General features: G+C 39.7%; 1 protein-coding gene across 2 annotated transcripts in view; it reads right to left on the bottom strand.

Annotated features, from left to right (window-relative positions):
* Chn1 (chimerin 1) overlaps positions 1 to 24,481 on the bottom strand; it is a 146,789-nt gene that overhangs the window by 64,035 nt on the left and 58,273 nt on the right. For both annotated transcript variants that reach the window (XM_057754877.1, XM_057754878.1), the window contains exon 5: positions 22,013 to 22,126. In XM_057754877.1, the coding sequence (XP_057610860.1) occupies positions 22,013 to 22,126 (114 nt within the window). The remainder of the gene's footprint in view (positions 1 to 22,012; positions 22,127 to 24,481) is intronic.

Genomic DNA, 24,481 nt, shown 5'->3' with positions numbered 1-24,481 from the left:
TCCACCTCTGCCTGAACTAAGGCTGAGTAAACATGCCTGGACTGGAGCAAGCCAGCTCTGCAGAGACAGCTGAACAGATGAAATTCGTGTTCTCCAAGGTGGTTCTGAACCTAATAAGCAGGAAAGAACGAGGGCAATCTGCTCTACGCTGTGACTGCTGTATGGAATTACCACTTCCCATGATTATCCTCTCCTGTGGCTCTAGTTGGATTTTCCTGGTTAAAATAACTGTATTACTGTGCCCACCTAGTTGCATTAGATGTATTTCAAATTTTGTAATTCCACCATTTAGCTTTAAAAATATGAACTCTTTTCCAACTTTTTTCTTGTGGGTGAATAATATTCCTAAAAAATTCAGTCTACATACATAAAATGATGAAAATATATAAAACTGTTACTTTCTATAAAACCAAAATTTAATTTGATTTGAGGCTAAAGTTATTTTGAAGTATCTCTTCAAAGGACTCGAAGCTAAGTCTCCTGCTTACAGACAGAAAATATAGTATACACAAGACTATGTCCGCTAATACCGAGACAGAGGAGGAGTTTCTAGCAACAAATACACAAAAATATTTTCACCATAAACACAATTTACCAGAACCAAAACATCCAACTAAATGCAGTAACTGTAGGAACACCGCAGAAGCACACAGAGTCACAAACAAGCCTTCAGGAGACAGCTGGGAAGAGAAGTGAGCGATGAAGCATTCCATGATCTAGGCTCTGCTGAGGGATTACACACCACCCCTCTAAGACATCAGGCTATGCATGACCTTTGCCTACCTTGTTACATAATTTTATTAATAAAAATTGGGGAAATTACTAAAGTGAGTAAAGTTATTCCTGTATTTCCCCTCCCATTGCTTAACCAATTTCCAAAGATGGCACCAGACAGCTCTGGAAGGTCACAACCCACGCAGGACACAGCTAAGCACCCACTGCACTCGTCATCCTGTCCCTAGCAGACCTAAGTTCTTCTCACTGGCGAGGACGAAACAGAGACTGGCGGGCACAGGCAGAGGAGAAAGCCGAGGTGCCATCTTGAAGATAGGACACTGAAACCACCCCTTTACCAGGTCCTTAGGAAGCATCTCTCCTGACAGGAGAGCTGAAGACTTCTCTGGGGAATCCTATCAGCTCTACAATAGAGAGCACCATCCTGTAACTTTCAGGCTCCCCTGAGCTCTCAGAACTGCACTTGAGCCTAAGTGCCAAATGCACTTAAATATGGTAACCAGCCAGCAACCACCCAGTATCTGAGAAAAACGTTCCCGGAAGAAAAAGACTAAGATAAACAGACAGAATCAGGCCAAGTTGGAGGAAACAAATCATTCACAGGGAAAATATTTATTTTTAAAGTATTATAGGATCTCTTATTTCCATTCTTACATAGAAGTTAGTCAAAATGATCAGGATGCTACAAAGGAGACCCACTGTAAACAGCCAAGGTAGAAATCAAAGAGAAAATCAAAGAAAATAATCACAAAGGAAGGACAGAAATTTATGTAATTTGCAAAAAAGGGCCCATACAGCATGGGTAAATGTAACAAGGTACTGAAAAAATAGAGCAGTAATTGTCAATGAAACCCTCAGATGGGGAAAATGTAATTAATGTCGGACATTACTAAACACCAGCAAGGATACAGAGCTACTACAGAGTCTGTGGCTGCTACACTGTTTAACAGATTTACTTGGTGAGGCTAAACACAGGCACACATACATACTCTATGACACTGAAAGCTCAGGCCTAGGAGCTGGGACTATACTATTTATCCATCCTGAAGGTATATAATACCTAGAAATACTACATTCTACCTCACATATAACCTAGGCTATTTTATAAAAAAACATGTAATTTTTATAGTTTATAAACATATAAATAAAAATATCATATATGACTACTGTTGCCATAGGCTTACATCTATATTTATAGGTAGGTATAGATATAGATATAGCTTTTTTGAGATGGGGTCTTTCTACCATATAGCTCTGGTTATCCTGGAACTAGCTACGTAGACCAAACTGCTCTTGAACTTATAGATGTAGTAGGAGCTGCGGGCCTGCTTTTCGTCCTGCCCGGCTCCTGCCCGGCTAGCTTTACACCAGAAATAATTACATGGAAACTGTATTCTTTTAAACACTGCTTGGCCCATTTCTGTTCATATGTGTAGCACCCAAGGTACGCTTACCGGGAAGATTCTAGTCTACGTCCATCCTGGGTTGGAGTTTCATCGCATCTGCTCTGGAGAGGAGAGCATGGCGTCTGTCTCTGAGAGGAGCTGCCTTGCATCTGAGCTCACTTCCTCTTCCTCCCAGCATTCTATTCTGTTTACTCCACCCACCTAAAGGCTGGCCAATCAAATGGGCCAAGGCAGTTTCTTTATTAGCCAATGACCTTCCTCCATCATATAGAGATCCACTTGCCTCTGTCTCTTGAGTGCTTGAATTAAAGGCATGGGCCACTATATCCAGCCACCATAGGCTATTTTTTTGGTAGGAAGTTTCAAGACAGGGTTTCTCTTTGTGTAACCTTGGCTATTCTGGAACTTACTCTATAGACCAGGATGGCCTCAGACTCACGAACAGATCTGCCTCCCTCTGTCTCCAAAGTGCTGGTATTCAAGGCATGCACCACAACTGCACAGCTCACCATAGGTTATATATTTAAGTACTTCCCCTAACTTCACATAAACACATATATAGCAAAAACATTCAAAAAGTGAAACCACATAAATTCCCAGGAAAACAAAAGCTGTGATGGTAAATTCCATGAGCTTGAAAAGTCCTCCCATAGCCTTTCTCCTTCCTGAGAGTTAATGGCACACCACTGCTTCTAAAGAAAAGGTCAAACACTGCCATGCAGTATGGACTGTTGGTTCTGTTAACACAACACCTGGCGGGTATGATGCCCAAGCAAAAGATGGCTGAGCAGGTTGACTCAATGAGCCTGGTATGGTAGCAAATAGTTGTAACCACAGCACTTAAGCTGAGACAGAGAACAGACATAAGTTCAGTTCCTACAGGCGTATTAGTACCATGCCACACTGTCATCACAGACCCCCAATGCCCTCAGTGTGATGAAGAACAGAACATAAAGCTTCTTTCTATAGCAACAACTGAAAGTACAAAGATGCTCTTTCTACTCCAGAGAGTCAAGAATTTTGTTATCATTTTTTAACCTATCACTTATGCAGAGAACCAATACTAAGTACTTTGCTCAGAACTATATGTATTTATATATTTCATTTACAGAAAAATATTATATATATATAAACCTTTTAGAAACTACAATATGTCCAGAAATGCTCACCATCTCTGTGAAATTAACAACAGATTTCACTTATTTAAGAACTGATGATCAGTTTGACTAAATGATTTAAAATGAATCTGCTATATAGCAAAAAAATTCACTCTAAAGCGCAGCTGTAAAAAAGGGGAGTTATCCATATGAATGTCTTTGCTATTAAGAGCTGCACAAGAAGACCAAGCAACACAACTGTAACATATATGTAGAATGTCTAGGTCAGCCCCATGCAGGCTCTCTGGTTGACAGTTCAGTCTCTGTGACCCCTATGAGCCCAGGTTAGCTGATTGTGTGAGTCTTCTCCATGGAGTCCTAATATTTGGCTGTGGGTCATCTGCTTCCATCAGTTACTGGATGGTGCCTGGAATTTTTTTAGCTTCTTTTTTTCTATGATAACTGATCTCTTTATTTTTTATTAATTTTTATTGAGCTCTACATTTTTCTATGCTCCCCTCCTCCCTTTAACCCTCCCTCAAGATCCCCATGCTCCCAATTTACTCAGGAGATCTTGTCTTTTTCTACTTCCCATGTGGATTAGATCTATGTGAGTCTCTCTTAGTGTTCTCACTGTTGTCTAAGTTCTTTGAGATTGTGGTTTGTAGGCTGGCTTTCTTTTCTTTAAGATTAAAAACCACCTATGAGTGAGTACATGTGATAATTGTCTTTCTGTGTCTGAGTTACCTCACTCAAAATAATGTTTTCTAGATCTATCCATTTTCCTGCAAAATTCAAGATGTCATTTTTTTTTTCTGCTGTGTAGTACTCCATTGTGTAAATGTACTACATTTTCTTCAGCCATTCTTAGGTCAAGGGGCATTTAGGTTGTTTCCAGGTTCTATACTATATAATGTAGAAAAAAAACAAAACTTGTTTTAATGTTTTAAGACTGTATTAAGCAGACTCTATTAGGGTTTACTGAGTGCTCCTTTGCAACAGACACATGGATTCTTTGTTTAATTTACCCAAAAATAGTCATTTCTCATTACTTCTAGTTTTCAGGCCATGCTCTGGAACTTGATTTGGTCTGTTACATACCTTTAAGTTCAATACCAACTATCTACTAATGGTCAGCAGATTATTACATTTTCCTCAATAAATGCCCATTATTATTGTATTACTTAAATATAGTATCCCATATTTACTGACAGGGTACAATTCAACGAGTTTTTATCATAGGTAAAATGCAGAAACTGCCCAAACAGCTCCCAAAATTTCCCCACGCTCTTATATACCTTCTCTGTCCTGCTGGACCACCTCACTGTCTGCTGCCACTAAACTTGTCATTTTCTACAAACAGAGCCATGGGCCAGCAGGAAGGCTCAGAAGATAAAAGTACTTGCATATAAGCCCAGCAACCTAAGTTCAATCCATAGCAGTAGCTCATATCTGTTATCTCGGCACTCTGACAGGAGAATCCCCAGAAGCTCACAGGCCAGCTAGCTTAGAGTACACAGAGTGGAGGAGCACAGAATAGACCCGAAAAGCGGTCCTCTTACATCCACATGCCCATTCACATACACATACTAACAACAATAAAAAGTTAATGAACTATAACATGCATATAATTGTTTTTGATGCCCAAGTGTTTAACCTGAGATTCATTGTAAACTGATGGATACAGGTGTGGTGGCAGTAAGCTGTATCTGCACATGCGACTTTGTGTCTCTGTCGCTACTGGAGTTTACACTCAGCATTTTCCATCTGAAATCTGTAATATGAAACTGTCTAAAACTTAATTTTCTGAGCACTATCATGATATTACAATGGAAAATACTATATATGACTTCACATGACAGACAAAGTAGTAGAGCACTAAAAATATTGTAGAAAATGATCTTCAGGTCATGTGTACAATGTATATGCAATATAAAAGAATTTTGTGTTTAGAATTAAGGCATCCCCAAGATTTCAATGTATATAGGCAAACATTTGAGAATCTAAGATATTCCTATTGTAACTTTGACTGCAAATTGTCTCATAAGTAGAGGCTTAAACTATATCTGTTTATTTCAATAATAACAATAATTTTCAGTGATATGTTCATTTCACCATACAACCTTTCTAACTCTATGAGGTACTCCTATTACATCCTCATTTACAACAAAGGAAACTAAGTGTTAAGGAGATTAAGTAATTGGTCATACAGAGAACTTGGGACCTGGGGTTTGAACCCAGGACTGTGTGATTAAGAGTCATGTTCTGAGTCACCGACCACCTACCCTGATTTAGAACCACAGGCTGAATCAGTCATCAAAAGCCCTATCAAAAGGCTATGTGTCTTTTCGAGCAACACAGCAAACACAAATTTGAGTAAACACAAATCTCTGTTTACTAGAGAGGTTTTTAGAGAAGAGTAATGATCTGAGTGAAAAATGGCTCTTCGGTTTCATATTATGCAGAGAACTGCATCCTAAGGAGGTATTGGGAATCCGATGGCTCACGATCCAGTGCAACTGAACAAATCCCAGGTATGCATCTTGTAGAAGCCTAAGAAGTCAAGATAAGTAAGGCATCCTCCGCGCCCTGGAGGACCTCATTTCATCTTTAAAGACAGAGGGGCACATAAATAGCCATTCTCTGTAGGTGTACCTTCTGCTTAGCTGTATTTAAAGATCACATAAAGATCTTTTTAGAAAATTCAATTTAATAACAATATGGAAAAAGCACCAGATGTAAACATGAAACAATGTCTCAACTGTAACTTTGTCCACTGGGCACCATTCCTAAAAAGCCCCCACACCTGAGTCAGAAGATTTTTAAGTGAACCTAAGGTCCCGGCAGAAAACAGATGTTGGAATTTCTAACAAAAATTCTGAAGTCTTAGCAGGCAGTGGCAATCTGTAGAATTCACAAAATAATCACAACTGAGAGCAGAAGCAAAGGCTAACACAAGTACCTAAAACCACAGCAAATAGGGCAGGACAGACGCTCAGACTGCAGCAGGCAGCAGGAGATAGCATGGGATATTCACAGGGCAGCTACTCTACTCGAGTCAAAGATTACAGGATACATAGGAGGGGAGTTAAGTTATCCTAAGGGATAAGGGCTCTATATCAAACACCTATTTGTGATCTTCAGAAAGTAATTTAAAAGCTTTAATACTCCAAGCAAAGTCCAGATGAGCTCCATTAAAGGGTAAAGGAAGCCTTTCAGTTCATCTGGAAAAGGACTGCTCCAAGTCGGCAGAGCTCTGCAATGCCTGTGGCTTCTGGGTGGGTGGGAGGAGAAGAATGAAACATGCATTCATTTGGGCTTTTCCAGAGCTTCCTGAAAGCTTAGTTTTCTCTTGACTGACTCAGAATGCTAATGGAGTCAGCATTGTTTGGATGTGTGGGGGGCCAGGGAAGCCAAAGAGGGCAAAGACAAGCTGGAGTCCTGTGGTGCCACCCACCAAGTCCAGTGCAGTTCAATGTAAGTGGGGAAGGCTACTCAAATCACGGCTTCTCCCTTATCAAGTAGAAAAGGGCAAGCATGTCAAGTGTGTATGCAACATTCCACTACTCAGAGAGATATACAAGGGACTTGTTTCTGCTGATTCATTTCGGGAACTGGTATAGAGCTGAACAATATCCACAGGAGACTGGTTCTAGGGCCCCCATGGAGACCAAATGTTGCAGATCTCAGGTCCCTTCAATAAAATGGCCAAATAGTCCCATAAAACATATATCCTCCATATACTTTAATTATCTCCAGCTACTTCAACACCCAATACAATGCAAACTTTGTAAACATCACATAACTGTATTCTTCTGGGCGTGATGACAAGAAAAAAAAAAAACACCTGTATGTCTTCAGTGCCTGAATGCTGGGGAAGATATGGGGTAAAGGGTATACTTCTCCATTGCTGGTGGGAGTGCAAACTAGTACAGTCCCTTTGGATATCAGTATGGCAATTTCTCAAAAAAATTAGGAAACAACCTACCTCAAGACCCAACAATACCACTTTTGGGTATATACCCAAAGGATGCTCAATCGTATCACAAGGACATGTGCTCAACTATGTTCATAGCAGCATTGTTTGTCATAGCCTGAACCTGGAAACAGCCTAAATGCCCCTCAATCAAAGAATGGATAAGGAAAATGTGATACAATGGAGTACTGCACAGCAGAAAAAAATAATGACATCTTGAAATTTGCAGGCAAATGGATGGATTTAAAAAACATGATATTGAGCAAGGTAACCCAGACCCAGAAAAACAAATATAGTATGTATTCACTCATAAGTGGTTTTTAGACATAAAGCAAAGAAAAACCAGCTTAAAATTCACAATCCCAAAGAACCTAGACAACAATGAGGACCCTAAGAGAGACATTATTGAATCTAATCTACATAGGATATAGAAAAAGATAAGATCTCTTGAGCAAACTGGGAGCATGGAGACCATGGGAGAGGGTAGAAGGGGAGGGGAGAGGAAGGGAGGAGAGCAGAGAAAAATATATAGCTCAATAAAAATAAATTTTTTTTGAAAGTCAGAATATATGTAAAAACAAAAAAGAAAAATAATAAAAATTACATAAACCAATCCTGAGGGGAAAAAAAGCCAATCCAACTCCCCAAATTTCAGAGTCTCTCAGAATAGATGGCTGGGTAAAAGTTGGGAGCATGGGGGTGGGGGTGGGCTGGGGGGAAGGGGAAATGAGAAAAGAGAAGGGAGAAGGGGAGGATTGGGGAGAGCTTGGGGGAATGGGATGGTTGAGACAGAGCTTCAGAGCAACTCCACTTTAATTACACACACACACACACACACACACACAGACATTTTATGTGCTGAATTCTAAAACACATTTGCCACAAGCCTTTGGGGGTAAGGGACACTCAGTCTTTGCAAACATTTTTAAAGCTATGGCACTGACTGCATTTTAAAATTAATTACAGTAGCCTTTTATCACATCAGTTTTAACACCTCAGGACTACTAAATTTTATTGTCTCGTGAGCCCCCCTACTCTAATACCCAGAAAACTTCTCTTGAAAAATGTGTAATTTTAAGTAAAAGAAGCTGAAAATATTCTTGGGAAATAATTCTGCACAGCATCATTTTCCACTTAATCCAAATAGCACAGGAAGCTTTGCAGAAACTGAAATGAAACCATAGCAACCAACTGAACCTATCATGAGCGATCAGATCAAAAGAACACACAGTACCCAACATGTCAACGCCCACCAGCAGCATAATCCTTCCCCAGGTCCTTTGGATCCTTTTTCTAGAATGAAAAAGTCTTTGACCAGTGCTCAGTACCAGCAAAATGTAAAATCCCCTTTACAAGCAGCTACTGTGATTCTCTGGGAATTCTGATTCAGTTAATGCTAAAACTCAAACTAATATTCCAAAATTCAATGATTTTTATTTCAGTCTATTTTATTATTTCATAACACAGTAAGAATGGATTCTGCTGTGCAGTGGTGGCGCACACGTTTAATCCCAGCACTCGGGAGGCAGAGGCAGGCAGATCTCTGTGAGTTCAAGGCCAGCCTGGTCTACAAGAGCTAGTTCTAGGACAGCTAGGGCTACACAGAGAAACCCTGACTTAGAAAAAAAAAAGGAACGAATTCCTCCTACACAGTATTCAGAAATATGAAGATGAATTAACATAATAGGAATTCCTTGCTTAGTAACATTTTATCAGCATTTTAGTCAAAAGTCACAATAAATTACATCTTATTGTCTAATCTCTCACCAGTGATCAACCAGCTTACCAAAAGCTAAACTCAAAGAATGGGGCTGAACATGTTTGAAAACTACCAAGTATCTGCTAAAATGAAATAAACAAGGCAATGATGGCATTTGTTAGGCATAAGCTGTTGGTTACACAACACATAGCCAGGCAGACAATAGTGCAAACTTATGCAAAGACTAGAAATTACTTTTCTTGGTACATGGACCAATCTCTACCAATTCTCAATGAGAACACAGTTTACATGTGGGACATAAAATAGATGTGAATTTTAGGCATGAGTAATGTCTGGGCGAGCAGACAAATAACTGTGACTAGCACTGTCTACAAGGTGAACTAGGGATAGACCAGAGAAGCACCTGATTTACTGTCACAGATGCTTTGCTTTTGGTTGAAAAAACTTTCCCACATCTACCTACCAGTTTCAACACCATAAAGATGTAATAGATGACATGGAAACAAACACTTATTTTAGTAGAGAACCATTGTTGTTTGTCCTTTGACTAGTTAATCAAATTTAATATACATTTTTTGAGACTAGTGATTAAATCCAGGTCCTTGCTCACAGAAGATCAAGCTATAACACCAACTTACACATCCCTAGCACCAAATTGTTTTATACAAATGATCACAAAGTGATCTTACAGTAGAATTTTAGTTTAAATTATTGAATTTTAAACACATTTAATTTGGCTTTCTTCTTTTGGGAGAAGTGAAAATTTAGTCCTTGAGATTTAGTTGGTATAATTACTATCTTTAAAAGCATTAAAAAATAGTTTCTCGGCTTTATAAAGATGATAATGTGTCACTACTTTTAAAAATATTAATTTTTAAGAGCTCCAATTTTTTAAAAACTGTTTACTCATGTGTCATACCCACTTGTAACATATGTGTTTCATTGTTAGTCAAGCTGCTGTTTTAATAGCTGAACTTCTGTTTCTTAGTTTTTTTGTGCTGTAACAGCTATACCTCAGCTTTCTCATCTATTAACTGTAAAAGAAAATTCAAAGAAGCAAAAAACCCCAAACCACTAGCATGTACTATATGGACTTACTTTATAGACAAAACTAAATTTTCCAACTGGTTGCCATGAACAGAAATGACAAGTTACAAGATATTAAATCCATTCAGCCTTCAAGGATGCCAAAGTGGATCTATTGGAGTCCTTGGGTCAGGCACATATGGCCAGGCCTGCCTTGTGCATCTTTCCGTGGCTGCCACAATACAAAATGGGTTGAGAAACACCAAGCGTTACAACACACAAAATACTAGAATGCCTGTTAAGGGATCTGAAGAATAGTTATATTTATAAGATGACTAGGGCTATTAATACAATGTCTGGATTTGCCAAATTTGTGGGGTTTTGTTTTCAAAGAAAAGAATCACGTTATAAACATATTCCGGGGCTGGGCCTGGTTCCCAAAAAGCAAGTCTTAGATACTTCCTTCTTCACCTCCAAGCAGAAACACAGGTCAGATTCTAGTTCTCCTTGGCAAAGCAACAGCTCAGATCATCACTGAACCAAATTTCTGTCCGTTGGTTTTGAAATGTACTGGGGGCTGGCGGAGATACCCAGCAGATTAGAGCACATTCCGGAGAACTGGGGCTCTGCTCTCAGCAACCACTGCAGATAGCTCACAAAACTCTCTAGCTTCCATCTTAAACCTACTGCTTTATACACATCTAAGACAAGTGAAATCTGAAGACAGACTACCAGTGAATATAAACCATGACAGTAATCAAAAACTTTAAAATGAAGTACCATTTTAGAGTGAGGTACAAATCAAAACCATAACACGATGCCACTCCATACAGCACTGGCGAGGTAAAGCTGGACTCGACTTCCTTCTCTGCTACAGAACTGCACTAGTGCAGTCATCTTGGGAAATAATTTGGCAGTCCTTCAAAACTATTTTTGTTGCTGCTCCTAGGGTCTCTGGTCTGCTGAACACAGATTTTTATCAATGAAGCATATGCCCAAGACCCCCAAATTGTTTTTAATTTATAACGAGACCCAATCATTTTTTTTTTTTTGTTTTTGTTTTTGTTTTTGTTTTTGTTTTTCAAGACAGGGTTTCTCTGTGGTTTTGGAGCCTGTCCTGGAACTAGCTCTTGTAGACCAGGCTGGTCTCGAACTCACAGAGATTCGCCTGCCTCTGCCTCCCGAGTGCTGGGATTAAAGGCGTGCACCACCACTGCCCGGCCAATCATTTAATTCTTAAGAATATATCCAAAATACAAAACCAGATTTCTTCATAAAATTTGTACATTCATGATTGTTGTATTTATAGCAACATTAATCACAGAAGCCAGAAAAGTGGGAATAATACAAATGTCTTTTAACTGGTAAGTGAATAAACAAAAAGAAATGTTCCCATTTCTTGGCATATTTGTTATCATTTATTAATAAAAAGGAATAAAATCTGACACATACCATGACACAGATAAAACCTAAAAACATCACGAGACGAAATCAGCTATTAAACATCACATATTATTTGATTTTGTTCGTATAAAATGACATGCATTGCCTGGAGAGTTAGAAAGATCCTGCAACTCTTAGTACAAGAGCCATGCTTGGCTGCCAAGAGGAGGTGCTTCAGCGCACCTGGGATGAGTCAAGGCCTTTTTGGTTGGAAAGGGAGGTTGGTGAGAGAGGAAGAAAAGCTACTCGCTCAGCTTATTTTCCTATCAACTTGACTCTTTAGCAAGTCGTCTTTTTGTTGGCTGATCAAAAGAGGGTCTGAGAAGAAGTGAAGTGCAGGAGCAGCGAGGCCTTTGGATGTCCTCAGCAGACAGAAGAACTCTGACCCAGTAGTTCTCGCCACCTCTGTCTCCGCTACTCCAAGCCCTTAATACTAATTTGCTAGCTGAGAACGCTAATGCCAAGGATCTTAACAGCCAGCTTATCTATTTACAGTCTTCTCTCCTGTGAACCAACTGCATGAGGAGCAATCATCAGAGGATTGCTTGGCTGCAAGAGAAAAGCTGAATCAAAATGTTGAATGCAGACTCTCCCAAAGTATACTCCACTACCACCTCGAGACAAGAATCCCATCAATCCTCACGGCCCTGATGAGTACCGCAGGGGAGACGTCCAACTGATGAAGCTTACGGCAGGTAGGACAAACGGCATCTCCCACTATCTCCATGCAACAATTACCACTGCCAGCACTGGACTGGACAGGGCTCCTCTTACACAGGCCGTGCAGATTCTCAGACACTGCCTGTGCCCTGTCCCCCAACTGCCAACCAGACATTCTTCTGATCAATCACTGAAGTAAGTTGGTAAGTTTATAATCCTCATATATTTAAGATATACTGACTTTCATTTTTGCTTAAGGTTATAATTAATATTATTTTTTTCTAAAAAGAAACAGTCCCATTGATTTTTTTCTGATTAGGAAATGATATACAAAGTTGGTGAAAACAAAATCAATGAACTTAAAAGGTACAAAATAAAAACCATCTTTAAGTTCAATACTCAGCTAAACCCTGGATATTTTTGTGGTCATTCTCTTAGACTACTTATATATGCACCACAGATACATAATTTTACATAAGTAGGATGATGCTACACATACTGTGCTGTATAATTTTATTTTTCAGATTAACATAGGCTATATATGCTTCAGAATTTATCAAATAAGAAGTGTGATGTATTTTAAAAGAAAATATAATTTGTCTAAACATGCTTTTTGGTCTTAAAATCTTGTTTTCCATTATTTAAAAACTTCCAAATAATTCCCATCTTGGTACATGACACAAATGAGGAAGTAGCAAGCACCGTGGCTCTGAGCATCTTCTGGCACATGTCCAAATCTGTCCTGGGAAGGTCTGAATCCAGATTTTGGGAATTATCAAGACTCCTGCACATATGACATCGTGTTCTTCTCCCAATTTAGAGATGCTAAAATAACTCAGATTAACAGAAATATTTCTGGAGTTGCCAAATTTGGAGTTTAACACATCTTCTCAAAGCAAATCTATAAGTTATTAAGAAACCCTTCTAAAGATCTTTATAACCAAATGAAAACTGCTTATTAAATTAATTTTCTAGACTGTGGGCTTCATCTCCAGCAAGGCCAAGCCACATATACATATATACATGCTTTGGGGCATGGTCAATGTTGCCTGGCATACATGGCATCCTGGGTTGCATCATCAACACTCCCACATCCACAGTAATTCTGGAGAAAGTTATAGACACTCATTCCACTCAACATCCCTCCTTTTTTCTCTTTTTTTTTCTTTATTTTTGAGACAGGGTTTCACTGTGTAGCCCTGGCTTTTCTGAAACTAACTCTGTAGACCAGGCTGGTCTTGAATGCACAGAGATCTGCCTGCCTCTGCTGCCCAATCACTCAACATTCTTATTGCTTTGATCAAACTGCAAGCTAAGGTCTCTACTAGAAACCTTCAATGGCTACCATTTCTTAGAGGAAAAATAAATTCTTAGTGTGAGCCACCACAGCATCCTGACTTTTACTGCTCTGTTTCCTGTATCCCTGATCCATATCTGCCTCAACACCAAACATTCCATGTTGCTTTACACATTAGTGTCATGGCCACTTCCTTCTTCCCCAAATGCTCATTTTAACATTTTTCACCTTTTCTTTTTAAAAATTTTAAATTATTTTTAATTATGTGTTTGTGTCTTATGTGGGTATGCACATGTGTGGATGCCCATGGAGGCCAGAGCCATCATATCTGGAGCTGCCTGAAATGTCTCCTTTCTTCACTCACTGAATGCAGCCTATCAGTTCAGCTATACTGGCTGGTCAGTGTGCCCCAGCTCTGCCTGGCTCCAGTCAGTGCCATGGCTAAGGTATATCTGCTGTGCCTAGCTTCTTACATGGGTTCAGGATATCCAAGCACAGGCCCCCATGTTTGTCCAGCAAACACTTTACAGATGGGTCCAATCCCCAGCACTGAGGACTTTAAGTTTTGAGAATTATGCTATGGGTCAATTCTCAGTGCCTAACAAGAACTTCCTTAATGGCTACAGCCTACCAAGCTGTACTTACTGGTATCCATTTCCCATCCCCCTCTACAAAACCAAACCAAACCAAACCCTACATTTTATGTGCTCACTCAGTTCCCTACAATGGTCCTCTTCCAGAAGAGGCACTACACGGTACCAGGAACAAGTCCTAGCTAGACAGGCACTCAGGGCCTACTTGTACTTCTCTGCAGATGCGCCAGGCTCTGGTCTGGGTAGGCTTGACCTGAATTCATCTTACCATCCTGAAGGGAAGCTTTGCACACTGCAAATACAGGAAAGACTCCTGGATATACTCTCACTGGGGATAAAAAGGGAAGCACACAACTCTGGTATGGCAGCTACATTTTGATCCCAAGTGAAACCTGACCTTATAGTGAAGCTGATTATCCATTAACAGAAACAGGGGATCACAAGTCCTTTGTTACACCACAAGTGCACTGATATCCAAGCCATCATTACACGTCTGTAGCACTAATGGTATTTCCTTAAATCATTTCACACTGAAGCCAGTAGAGCTGTGATAAGTATCTGATTTTGAGGATCAGATACTTATAGGTAAAAGCATCTCAACTGATAGAAATCAAAATTCTGCAAAGAAGGATAATAGACTTTAAAATCACCTCTTCTGAAAAGTACCATGTCTGTTACTCTTGTTTTACAAACCAGGAACTCAAACTTCAAAGGTAAATATATATATATATATATATATATATATATATATATATATATATATGTGTGTGTGTGTATGTATGTATGTATATATATATATACATATATAAACAGTTCTATATTATTAATGTGTATATTAATGCATAAATATATATGTGTGTGTTCATATACATATACACACATATATAAAACAGGTAGACAACCAGAACCCAAGTCTGTCAGACTTCAAATGTGCAGTATCATTTTATTTGAAAAGTTCTAGCAGGGAGAGCCATTATTTTGTAATAGAATTTTTAAAATCTTAACTTCTTATTTTCTCTGATCTTCCTTTTGTTTTTCAATCTATTCATTTTAAATGATTCATTTGGCCTTATTCCTTATTGTAAACATATACTTAAGATTTTTCTCCTAAGTAAAATTAAACTCAGAGGCTAAAGCTACTGCTAACAAGGCATTCATTATATCAGAGGGACCACAGTAATAGAACCCAGCGACCGTCACACCAGATTTAATCCCGTATCTGGTTAAATATCTGACACTGTTATATGTTTCTTGGGGCTTTTTGTTGTTATTTTGTTTTTGCTATTTCCAAGAAAACTCTTGGACAGAATCCAGGCAAGTGTGCCCTGAATAAAATGTTTGGCTCAGGGGAACAACAGCAAGAATAATGTTCAGCAGTAATCTTACCTGTCTGCATGCGTTAGTTACTCAGGGTGAGAACATAAATAGCTATTGGCATAAACTGTGAGTAATACATTTGTTGAGTATAAACAGCTTCTCACATTTACCCAATTTCAATAAAAATAGAATTTCTCAAATAAAAGACAAGTTTTGTTTTGTTTTTTTAAGTTGAAGTGGGTTGCTCCTGGAACACGGTCAAAGGATGGAGTCCTATGAGTAGAATTCTGAGTGTGAGAAAACTCAAAAAAAAAAAAAAGCAAGAGGCTTATGACCCCAGTTTCTTCAACAATATGGAATTGTTCTTTTTATTGTTGTTTGGTTTTTGGAGACAGGATTTCTCTGTGTAACAGCTCTGACTGTCCTGGAACTTTCTTTGTAGACCAAGCTGGTCTCGAACCCATGGAGATCCACCTGCCTCGGTCTGCTGAGTGCTGGAATTACAGGCGTGTGCCACCACTGCCCAGCTGGAATTGTTCTTGAAATGTGCTTTCATGGCCCTTAAAAGTATAGAGGTAGCAATGAGTTCACTGCAGACTCCTCATTACAACTTGATGTTGTTTCTATGCCGCTAAGGAAAAACTTGTTTGTGTCACACGCAGCTTGCCCTTGTGATTATATACTCAGGTGATCTTTCTTAACCCTCAAGATACAGACTGTCGGGGGCTGGAGACATGGCTCAGAGGGTAAGAGCACTGGCTGCTCTTCCAGAGGCCCTGAGTTCAATTCCCATGCAACCACATGGTGGCTCACAACCATCTGTAATGAGACCTGGTGCCTTCCTTGCCAGCATTATATGCCTAATAAATAAATAAATAAATAAATAAATAAATAAATAAATAAATAAATAAATAAAAAAGATACAGATTGTCTGATGCTCTGAATAAAGTTAGTTATTGCATGAGACTTGCGTCTCCATTCTCCCAGACCCACTGCTTCTAGAGTGGTAAACAGGCTGCGACTGTGCAAACATCCGTAAGTGTTGAGAGTTTATCAGGCAGTGACAGCAGGGAGAGAGCAGGTGCTTGCTATCTGAACAGTCACTTCATGTGGTAACTCTCATTAGCTCTCCATATCTTCTAGACCTTTCTACTTCACTAGTCTCACGGTGTGGATGAAAATTTAGAACCAAATAATCTAGCACAGTACTTGAAAATGATAAACTCAGTAGGACAGGTTAAACAACAGATCAGAAACAGCAGAGCATTGGGGTGGGAGCTGCTCACTAGCATGATGCCTGGAGAGCATGCGCAAGACCAGGGAAGCGAAAGCCCGAGAGGAAACGTTCAAACTGAACTTGACAAGTTTTCCTCTAGAGAGGTACAAAGCTTATGGTATATATTCTGTGTGTTTCTGTATGCCAGAGGACAACTTTTAAGGCTGTCCTTGTAAGTACCACCTATAAGGACTGTTTCTTTGAGACAGAGTCTCACCAAGCAGGCTAGGTTGGCTGATCAGAGAGCTGTCTCTGCCTTCCCAGCACTGGGAATACAGGAGTGTTTACCAAGCCTCGCGTGTGTGCATGCATGCATGTGATTGTGTATGTGACAAAGTTTTAATATGTAGCTCTGGGTGACCTGGAATTCAGTGTAAACCACACTGGTCTACGTGTCTGGCAACTGAGGAATCTCCCCTGACCAGTGAAGTATGTGTTTTAAAAATTAGTTCCTGAACTGATGGGGTATTTCAGTGGTCATTATAAAGCCCTAGGTTTGATTCCCAGCACTGGGGAAAAAAAATATGTCTTAAAACTATGAAAATCACTAGAAAAGCATGTTTTCAGCTGAATTTCTTAAGTTACATTATATCACTTCATGTTTACTTCCTTAAACTGTAATTAATCCAAACGTCAAATTAACCCACAGGAAGCCTCCAAATCACTGGGAAACAGGCAGGTCATAGTAAGTACTAAACAGCACATTCTCCTTATCTGCAAGCTATGAACTCAATGGAGCAGCTCCCCTCCTTTTTACTATGGCAACTACAACCATGGGAACATCTGGACACTACCCCGATACCCTACATTACTTGCAGAGACCCTTGGGGAAGGAAGTACAAGAGATACCAATGAAAGGAAGCAATGTTTTCTCAGTCCTGTGACCTCTACAATCTTACTAATCACTGGAGACTAGGCCCTACTTTATTGGCCAGGCTGGCCTTGAACTACTGGACCTGAATAATCCTTCTGTCTCAGTCTCCCCAGCCAGTCTATACTCCTGACAACTATACGAGATTTCAGGATGATCACTTATGGAGACAAAGCTGGTCTCAGGAGATCCGCACACATTTACCAATCCAAGCAATTGCATAAAATAGAAAAGGTAACTTTTAAAAACACCCAAGAGATAGGACTGGCTTGGTTATATGAAATACACAAATGGAAATTCCTCTTAATTACTAGGTAATACGGTACAGTATCTAAGGCTTTGGAGATCTATGCAAAGGTATAAATAGGAAAAGTCAGGCCAGGCAGTAGTGGTACACACCTTCAATTCCAGCACTTGGGAGGCAGAGGCAGTGGGTCTTAGTGAGTTCAAGGCCAGTCTGGTCTACAAAGCTAGTTCCAGGACAGTCAGTAGTGTTACACAGAAAAACCCTGTCTCAAAAAAAACCAAAAACCAACTAAACAAAAAAAGATATAGATCCAGAACACTAAAGGAAAATTATAAAACCAAAGTTAATTTTTGAAGTTTATGTTAAAAATAATAAACTTATTTTAAAGGCAAACTATATATTTGCTGTAAGATTTAGTGTGTGCTAATGGAGGACTACACAGCAGAAAACAATGACACCTTGAAATTTGTGAGCAAATGGATAGATCCCTAGAAAACATCATATTGAGTGAGAGAACGCAGATCCAGAAAGACAAATATCATATGTACTCACTCATAAGTGGCTTTAGACATAAGGCAAAGAAAACCAGCCTACAATTCACAATCCCAGAGAACCTAGACAACAATGAGGACCCTAAGAGAGACATACATGGATCTAAACTACATGGGATTTAGAAAAATACAAGATATCCTGAGTAAACTGGGAGCATGGGGACCATGGGAGAGGGTAGAAGGGGAGGGAAGGGGAAAGGAAGGGAGTAGAGAAAAATATATAGATCAATGGTGTAGGAGGTTCTTCTGTTTATGTGTTGCTTTCGTTGAGTAATGAATAAAGAAACTGCTTTGGGCCTGAGAGGGCAGAACTTAGGTAGGCAGAGAAGACAGAACTGAATGGGAAGAAGGGCAGAGTGAGATATGCCATAGATCTTCTGCCTGAGACAGACACTGGTTAGAATCTTGTCAGTAAGCCACAGTCACATGGCGATACACAGATTAATAGAAATGGGTTAAATTAAGATGTAAGAATTAGTCAATAAAGCCGGGCGATGGTGGCGCACGCCTTTAATCCCAGCACTCGGGAGGCAGAGGCAGGCGGATCTCTGTGAGTTCGAGACCAGCCTGGTCTACAGAGCTAGTTCCAGGACAGGCTCCAAAGCCACAGAGAAACCCTGTCTCGAAAAACCAAAAAAAAAAAAAAAAAAAAAAAAAAGAATTAGTCAATAAGAAACTAGAGCTAATGGGCTAAGCAGTGTTTTATGAATACAATTTCTGTGTGGTTATTTCGAGTGTAAGCTAGCCGGGTGGCCGGGACAAACAAAGGGGCTGCCTCTCCCTTGTAACAAGGGCCCCCCTCTCCTTATAACAGATCAATAAAAACAATAAAAAAAGATAAAAAGATTTAGTGTGTGCTGTAAGAAAAGGTAGGAGCAAATAAATGCTGCAAGGATCTAAAACCTAAGAGAAAAAAAACAAAACAACTTGTAGATTCTGTAAAAACAGACTGGATAACAGTATTGCCAGTTAAGAAGGGGAATGGAGACATAGGCTATCTGGAAGGAAAGCAATGAGCTTGGTTTTGAACATATTGGTCTTGATGGACCTACTGAGGACCCTGAGGTGTAAGATCTGTTCCTTTTTAGAGAGTCCTTGGCCAACACAACAAATGCACAATAAACACAGATGGCTATGAACTAGATAAGCCATTTACCACAAATAGATCGTACACTATGTTAAAAACAAGACAAACTGACATGAATTGGGAGAATTATCAGTTGCAGTGGGAGTAAGAGGTAATAATAACACATTTCAATACAACTTCTATTTCATATTTTTCCTAACAGTACCCTGCCATACATCTAGTTTAAAATGTGAAGACTGTTATATTTCAATGAATAAATTACTAAAAATACACCTTCATGAATTCCTTCTCCTACCCTCGCCCACAGCTTTCCTTACTCAGTGTTTCTTTCCATGTAAGAATCATGTAATGAAAAAATTATTTTCAGTAACAAAAGACAGACTATAGGTTCTTACAGACTTTTCAATTAAAAACACTCTGGAATAGTGGCACATGTCTTTAACCTCAGCATTCAGGAGACAGGCAGGCAGATAATCTGAGCTCGAGGCTAGCCTAGTCTAGAGTGGGTTCCAGGACAGTCAAGGTTGCACCAAAAAACCCTGTCTTAAAAAAACAAAACAAAGAAAAACATCCCATCACTCCCTTCAAACTAATGTCCAACTACTCTCTAATCTCGATGGATGGCAGAGAAGTTGAATGACAGGGCAGAAAGGTGAGGAGCAGGAAAACTTGGGCAGTCAGGGGGCTACTTTACTCCAAATCAAATCTGTGGTCCTTGAATATTTGATGGTCTGGAGTCCGATGAAACCCCACAATGACTGCATCCTGAGATGAGAGCAAAACTGAGTTCGAGCTCCTGACATCTTAGAACTTACACGTGATCTTAGCGAGAAACAAGGAAACGGCAGCCAAAGGAGCAGAATCTTGTTCTTTCTCCTTCCAAGATACCCTGGTCCACTGGCTGTTACATCAAGGCTCATTTATCCTAGACAATCACGTGACTGCCACATATGGAAATTCAGTGGTGCAGAATTCTGGTATAAAGTTAAAGAATAGAAAGACAAAGAAACTGACCTCAAAAACTGCAGATGCAAGCCGGACAGAGGCAGGCGGATCTCTGTGAGCTCAAGGTCAGCCAGCCTGGTCTGCAGAACAAGTTCCAGGACAGGCTCCAAAAAGCTTCGCAGAGAAACCCTGTCCCGAAAAACAAACAAACAAACAGAAAAAAAAACAAAACAAAAAAATCCTGCAGATGCAGCTCAGTGATGCACAGGTCTTGTGTTTGAGGTCCCCCAAAGCAGAGAAAGTAGAAACAAAACCAGAAAATTGGAAAAGTAAACTTCTAGTAATTCTGTGATTTTTCTACAAATCAGTCTTCTGGTAAAATGGGTAGGTAAATAAACAAAGATATTTGGGTTGCCAAAATATATACCTTCACCTATATACCACAATTAAAATTAATAAGAACACAAGTAGTTGAAGGGAGAGTTATATGTCATAATTTGTATCAAAAGGTAAAGTTCCACAAATACTATGAGGAATTCTTCTTTCCAAGAATACAGAGGATTCAGAACTCAGTATGAACTAATACTGAATTATATCAGTCAAGTTATCAGAAAGATGAATTGATCCTCGTCTATGGATGAGAATGAATTCTATGCTCACTCATAGAGGTGGGGCAGCTGAAGAAAGAGTCAGGCTAAAGCCCTGGCATCTTTCTACCTTCTGTGAGCTATGGTTTCTTCACCACTTCCTTAGGAAGTTACCCTTGCTCTTTAGTCTCCTCAAAGGGACAGTGTGGATAACCCAGGAAGAGAGGGACAAAGACAACAAGCCATTACTCTGAGCCTTGGGGCAGGCAAGAAGGCAGTATTTAAAAGCACACTCTAAGTCCGACGAACTTAAAATACTAGCACAACTTACTACATGTGTGACCATGGTTGGCAGTGTTAATCAACCTCCAGGCCCCCTCTGTTTCCTCAACGGTAAAGTGAAAATAACAATATAGAGAATCATCTTGAAGATTTAGTACACTTAGAAGTCTGGCACAGGGAAAGCCGAGTGAACAGCCTTTCTGCTCCTATGACTGATCTGAGTGCAGGGCTAATAGAGATACTTGTTTCTAGGCACCACACTGTCAGCTAGGAACAGCCAAAATCGTAGAGAAGAGCCAAGAGTTCAAGAAAGTTACTTCAACCAAAATACAACTTAAGAAATGACATTGGCGGGGCTGGAGAGATGGCTCAGTGGTTAAGAGCATTGCCTGCTCTTCCAAATGTCCTGAGTTCAATTCCCATCAACCACATGGTGGCTCACAACCATCTGTAATGAGGTCTGGTGCCCTTTTCTGGCCTGCAGACATACACACAGACAGAATATTGTATATCTAATAAATAAATAAATAAATATTTTAAAGAAAAAAAAAGAAAGAAATGGCATTGGCTTTAGGTTCATCAGTTACAAAGAACTTCTTTTGGTATCTTTCCTTATTTGAGAAATAGATGGAAGCTGACCCAGCAAGACAGAGAGCAAGGGAATGATGGAAGGAAGCAACTGTAACAAACATGCTTTAAAGTGTCTGAACCCTTACTCACCGAGGGTTACCATTCATGGACAGTTTTTAAAGGGTCTCAAAGCTATTAAAATGGTAATTAGGCCCCAAGAAAACAAGAACCGATTCAATTACTTGCTGGATGTCTTTAAATTTTAAAGTCCTCTATTAAGAAGGTTTAAAATAAAGCACAGTTATAATTGTAGGTCCAGGACCAACCTTAAAGCCAAAGTGTATGTTCCCGGCTGTCGCTGGCTCTCCCGGATGAGGTAGCTCCCCTCAGCCACACTCAAGAGCTGGTCAGTCTCTTCTCTAGAGATCATGCCATGAAACCTATGGAACAAAGTCAGTCAGAGACCTGGCTCTCCATAGTTTTTAACAGGACAAAACGTGACCTCTCCCTCACCTGTTGCTTTCAGTTACACCGTGGAAGGAAGCACTTGAGTTTAACTGTGCTTGCGATTCTGTGGGCCTGGCTGGCCCCTGGCCAGCTTCTCTGTGATAAGAACAGCACCAAAGTAGCTACTGAGTCTAGTTCCCAGCCAGGGAGCAAAATCAACATACATCTAAGGCAGGATCCAACACCTGTAACCATTTGACCATATGGGCTTGCTAAAGAATAATCCACAGAATTTATCTCATTTCTTCTTCCCAGTTGGTGCTATGATCCAAGCTTCTGGCTGGAAGTCCATGCTGGCAACTTCCCAGGCCCCTAGCTGTCTTTAATTGACATGATCACCCAATAATGTGCTTAATGTGCATTGCTGAATACTCAGACCACAAGCAACAGCACTTGTTTTGGCTTCCTGTCCAAACCCTATCTTTCATTAATAAAGAAAAAAAAGGAAGAATAAATACAAATAATAAATGCATCTTTTATGGAAAGATTCATTTACAACAACCTGATACAGAACACAGAAAGTAGAGCAGCAGTGGTAGCAAATATCTAAAGTATGGAATCACTTTACACCTGTATGAGGATTTTCAATTCGTGAAGTCATATACCGTGTCCTTTTAGAACTCAAAGACTATAAAGGAGTACAGGCCACGCCACCCCAAATGTGTTGCTTTAGTATGTTATCCTCTTCTGACAGCACGAGACAAACGGCCAGTACCAGGAAAAGTCTTTCTGAGCTCTCTTTATCTACCTAAGGACAAACTATCAGAAAAGGACCTGAATCCCAGCAGACTCCTGGGAGACTGAGTCTCATCCAGAAGAGGAGACATAAATGTAACACTACACAAACCGGGCAGTGGTGGCACACATTTTAAATCCCAGCAGAGGCAGGAGGATCTCTGAATTTGAGGCCAGCCTGGTCTAGAGAGTGATTTCCAGGACAGCCAGAGCTGTTACAGAGAAACCCTGTCTTCAAAACAACAACAAGAAAAAAAGGTAACACAGGCCACACACAAACTTGCCTATTTCTCCCGTTCATTTTCCTAAGGGAAAAAAATCATAGTTCCTAGAAATCATTAAGGACATTAAAAATTACAGAAAAATAACTAAGTAATAACATATGAATAGACAACCTCTGACATCGCAGTGGGTCTTCACTACTTGTTCTGTGATGCCCTTGTCTGCACTCTCTATGCACCATGCCATCAGTGAATCAAGTTGGCAAAATGTGCTAGCTGTTTAAAAAGATCGATTACCTTAAAAGGCAATCAAATTCAAATTATGGAACACACTTTAATAATGAAATTTAAAAAACCTTAAAAGGATTCATACCAAGTGGTCCAATATTTGTATCCCTTTAAATGGTGCGCAGTTAGAGGTTCTGAGTTACTATTAGCATTAGAGAGTAATCCTCCCTAACCCATAATCTCCAGCCGAAAACCTGATCCACTTCTGTGTCCAGTTCTCCTGATGAGAGACCAACTGAGTAACTCTTAAGACTGAAAGGACAGGTTCTCAGCTATGTGATCACTCTCACCTCAGCGCACAGGCTAAAAAAACACACCTGGAATTGTAAATAATTTATAAATACTTGCTGTATACATTGTTATTTGATATTACCCCAATGAAAAACAAAGATTTTTATCTGGAGCAGTGGTTCTCAACCTGTGAATAGCAACCCCTTGGGGGTTGAATAACCCTTTCACAGGGGTTGCCTAAGACCATTGGAAAGCACAGATATTTATAATTACAGTTCGTAACAGTAGCAGGATTACAGTTATGAAGTAGCAATAAAAATAATTTTATGGTTGTGGTCGCCCCAACATGAAAAACTGGACCAAGGGGTAACAGTATTAGGAAGGTTAAGAATGACTGATCTGCTTTCCGGTGATTGCCCACGCCTTTAATCCTAGCACTCAGGAGGCAGAAGCAGGCGGATCTCTGTGAGTTCGAGGTCAGCCTGATCTACATAGTAAGTTCCAGGACAGGCTCCAAAGCTACATAGAGAAACCCTGTCTCGAAAAACAAAACCAAGAACAAAACAAAATGAAAAACGAAAAAGGGAGGGGGTGTGATAAGAATTATAGGTGATTTTTTTTTTACTCTTTTGTTCAAAGTGCTATATTACTATTTCTCAATAATAAGAAAAATTAAGAACTTAGACATTAAAACAACATTTTGAATAATTTTTGGTATAGCCTATTGCCCAAACATAGAACTAAAACGAAATCAATTTTAAAAATGTTATAATGCTCATTATCAATATTAAGCAGAAAACTCAAGCTGCAAAT

Source organism: Chionomys nivalis, chromosome 22, assembly GCF_950005125.1.
Source record: "Chionomys nivalis chromosome 22, mChiNiv1.1, whole genome shotgun sequence".
In the NCBI taxonomy this organism is placed as follows: domain Eukaryota; kingdom Metazoa; phylum Chordata; class Mammalia; order Rodentia; family Cricetidae; genus Chionomys; species Chionomys nivalis.
This window is presented reverse-complemented; position numbering and strand designations above follow the sequence as displayed.